The sequence below is a fragment of the Solanum dulcamara genome, chromosome 7 (genome assembly GCF_947179165.1).
Source record: "Solanum dulcamara chromosome 7, daSolDulc1.2, whole genome shotgun sequence".
NCBI lineage: Eukaryota > Viridiplantae > Streptophyta > Magnoliopsida > Solanales > Solanaceae > Solanum > Solanum dulcamara.
This window is the reverse complement of record NC_077243.1, coordinates 10557834-10560974: the sequence shown is the minus strand read 5'-3', so window position 1 is coordinate 10560974 and position 3141 is coordinate 10557834. Positions and strand designations below refer to the sequence as shown.

General features: G+C 34.9%; 1 protein-coding gene across 1 annotated transcript; it reads left to right on the top strand.

Annotated features, from left to right (window-relative positions):
- The first annotated feature begins 347 nt into the window (after window positions 1-347).
- LOC129894934 (probable pectate lyase 18) lies at window positions 348-2393 on the top strand. Its single transcript, XM_055970527.1, has 4 exons — window positions 348-537; window positions 725-1465; window positions 1572-1710; window positions 1817-2393. Exons 1-4 carry the CDS (start codon window positions 431-433, stop codon window positions 2039-2041), a joined length of 1212 nt encoding a protein of 403 aa, XP_055826502.1. The 5' UTR covers window positions 348-430; the 3' UTR covers window positions 2042-2393.
- Window positions 2394-3141: the final 748 nt, after the last annotated feature.

Sequence of the window (3141 nt, the reverse complement as noted above, 5' to 3'; positions counted from 1 at the left end):
AACAATGTATATAACTTAAACACGTTTAATGTGATATATACTAGGCTACCAATCATATAGTAACAATAAGTATTAATTTTTACTTAAAACACATTTAATGATCGATGTATATAACTTAAACACGTTTAATTGACATCTGCTAGACTACTAATGATATGCTAACAATAGGTAGATATTCTTCCTTTAACAGACAAAAACTACCATAGACTCTGTAGCATCTAGGTAAGAGAGGAATCTCCGTAAAACATGTAATCACGAAGGAACAAGGGACCCATCCCTTTTGTTTAATTACGCTAATTACTCCGCTTTTTCCCTCTTTATAAACTCCTTCATTTCCCTCTCTTTTCTTCTCAACCCAAATTCTCCGTTTTTCCTACTCTGTTTTCTTAAATACAAAGCTAATTGATTAACCAGACAAACAACAGACAATATGGGCACTTCCTCTCTTTCTTTACTATTCCTCCTGTCTTTCCTTCTCCTCCTTCCGTCCCTCTTTGCCTCCTCAAATCCCCAAGCTGTTGTAGATGAAGTACATAGGTACGTACATTTTGTTTGCTTCACATTAATTTCGTTTTAGTTGTTCCACATTGCATATGTCGAACAAGGGTGGAGCTAGGTAGGGCCAATGAGTCCATCTTACACTGTATAAACAACATTACTTTTGCTAGTACGTATATTTTCATGAGGTACATTAACTTGATTTTTTAATTGCATAATAATGCAGGAGCATAAATGGTTCGAGGAGGAATTTAGGCTTTCTTTCGTGTGGTACCGGAAACCCGATCGACGATTGCTGGCGTTGTGATCCAAATTGGGAGAAAAACCGCCAGCGGTTAGCTGACTGTGCAATTGGCTTTGGTAAAAACGCTATTGGTGGCAGGGACGGTAAAATCTACGTGGTGACAGACTCGGGTAACGACGATGCCGTCAATCCAAAGCCGGGGACTCTCCGGCATGCGGTTATTCAAACCGAACCGTTGTGGATTATTTTCGCAAGGGACATGGTGATCCAATTAAAAGAGGAATTAATTATGAATTCGTTTAAAACTATTGACGGAAGGGGCGCTAGCGTACACATTGCTGGTGGTCCGTGTATAACTATACAGTACGTGACGAATATAATTATACACGGAATTAATATACACGATTGTAAGCAAGGTGGGAATGCTATGGTGCGGAGCAGTCCATCGCATTACGGATGGAGGACTGTTTCTGATGGTGATGGAGTGTCGATATTTGGTGGGAGCCATGTTTGGGTGGACCATTGTTCTTTGTCTAACTGTAAGGACGGCTTGATTGACGCAATTATGGGGTCTACAGCAATTACCATTTCAAACAATTACATGACACACCATGATAAAGTTATGCTCTTGGGACATAGTGATTCATATACTCAAGACAAGAACATGCAAGTCACTATTGCTTTTAATCACTTTGGAGAAGGTCTTGTCCAAAGAATGCCAAGGTAAACAAAAGATATCGAATTTAACTTCTATATACGGAATTTAACTTCTATATATTGATAGTATACGAGAATTTATTTGTTAATGAATTATTTGGAATATATGCAGATGTAGACATGGTTACTTCCATGTGGTGAACAATGACTACACACATTGGGAAATGTATGCCATTGGGGGAAGTGCTGATCCCACCATCAATAGCCAAGGGAACAGATTTCTTGCCCCTGATATCAGGTTCAGCAAAGAGGTTAGTTAGTTAGTCATGTCACTTCTTTCAATTTATGTGGTATATTTTTCTATTTAGTCTGCAAATAATTTACGAGCAATTTTATTTTATATTTATATATATGTAGGTTACAAAGCACGAGGATGCACCGGAGAGTGAATGGAAGAATTGGAATTGGAGGACAGAAGGGGACCTAATGTTAAATGGTGCATTTTTTACACGATCAGGAGCCGGAGCTAGTTCATCAAGTTATATTAAAGCTTCAAGTTTAAGTGCAAGGCCTTCTTCATTAGTAGGCAACCTTGTGTCTGGTTCTGGAGTGCTCAATTGCCGAAAGGGTTCACGTTGCTGATTATTATAATTATTATTTCCTAAAGAATACACGAAAAAAAAAGGAATTAATTATTTAACTAGGTTTTATTCTACTAAAAATTGGTTTTGATTTTAAAAAAAGGATGTAATTTGAAGAAAAAACCATTTAGTGAGGGTGAAAAAGAAAGGGAAAAAAAGTGTAGGGTTGTGCTTTTATGGTCTTTTTCACTCTCTTCAATTTTATTTTTACTTTAAGCTTTTTTGACTTGATTGTCAAATACAACCTCGGTCTGCTATTCTCAGCCATTGGGACTTTTTGTTCTTGTTGGTTTTAGAGAAATGCAAGCTAAGAAGTGTTGATCTATACATCAATATATGTATTTAATTTTGAATTTTATGTGTCTCTATTTGTCTATTTCACATATATTATTGTTATATTGGGCAAAGTAGATGAAGTAATCACATAACCGCTCGAAAAATAAAAATAGAAAATAATTAAAAGTAATTTCTTAAAAAAAAGAAAAAGATGATTAATGAACTTTTATATGTAACGGTATAAAAGAAATTTTAAACAAGTATAGATAATTTCTATAATAAGTTGTTCCTTAAGAAAATGTTGGTGACAAGTTCAACTACCAAAATTGAACTCATTACTAAGCATTATGTGCATTACTTCAAGTTTTCAACTCCATACAAAAGGGAACCCCTTGAATTATGCCCAGCAGTGTTGCAAACTGACCTGTCAGTATATGGCTAGTTATTATAATGGGAGTGGACCACCATGCATGCAACATCAAATTAAGTACTTATTGCTTTTTATATTCTAATAAAGTAATAATGCTGACATCCAACCAATAGAATAAATCCTCGGATGTGTTAGATATTACGGAAGTTATTTTTAAGAAAAAATTAAAACAAGTCGTAGAAAATGTTTTTTGGCATTTGGTTTATGAGTGAAAATATTGTTTGAAAAATGTATAATTCTCAATGGAGTGACATTTTTCTCTAACCAAACACAAAAAATGTCTTCTTTGTGAATTTTTTTTCTCTGAAAGTAACTTACGTAATTCGAACCAATCCTTGAACTTCCATTTAGTCTTTTAACCTTTCAATAATGAATTAACGAGTCATTCAACTATT

Excerpts from the sequence above, each read along its gene's own strand:
- LOC129894934 (XM_055970527.1), top strand. The coding sequence starts at position 431 with ATGGGCACTTCCTCTCTTTCTTTACTATTCCTCCTGTCTTTCCTTCTC. Across the intron at positions 538-724 it reads GTTGTAGATGAAGTACATAG|GAGCATAAATGGTTCGAGGA; the intron begins GTACGTACATTT and ends ATAATAATGCAG. Across the intron at positions 1,711-1,816 it reads ATATCAGGTTCAGCAAAGAG|GTTACAAAGCACGAGGATGC; the intron begins GTTAGTTAGTTA and ends ATATATATGTAG.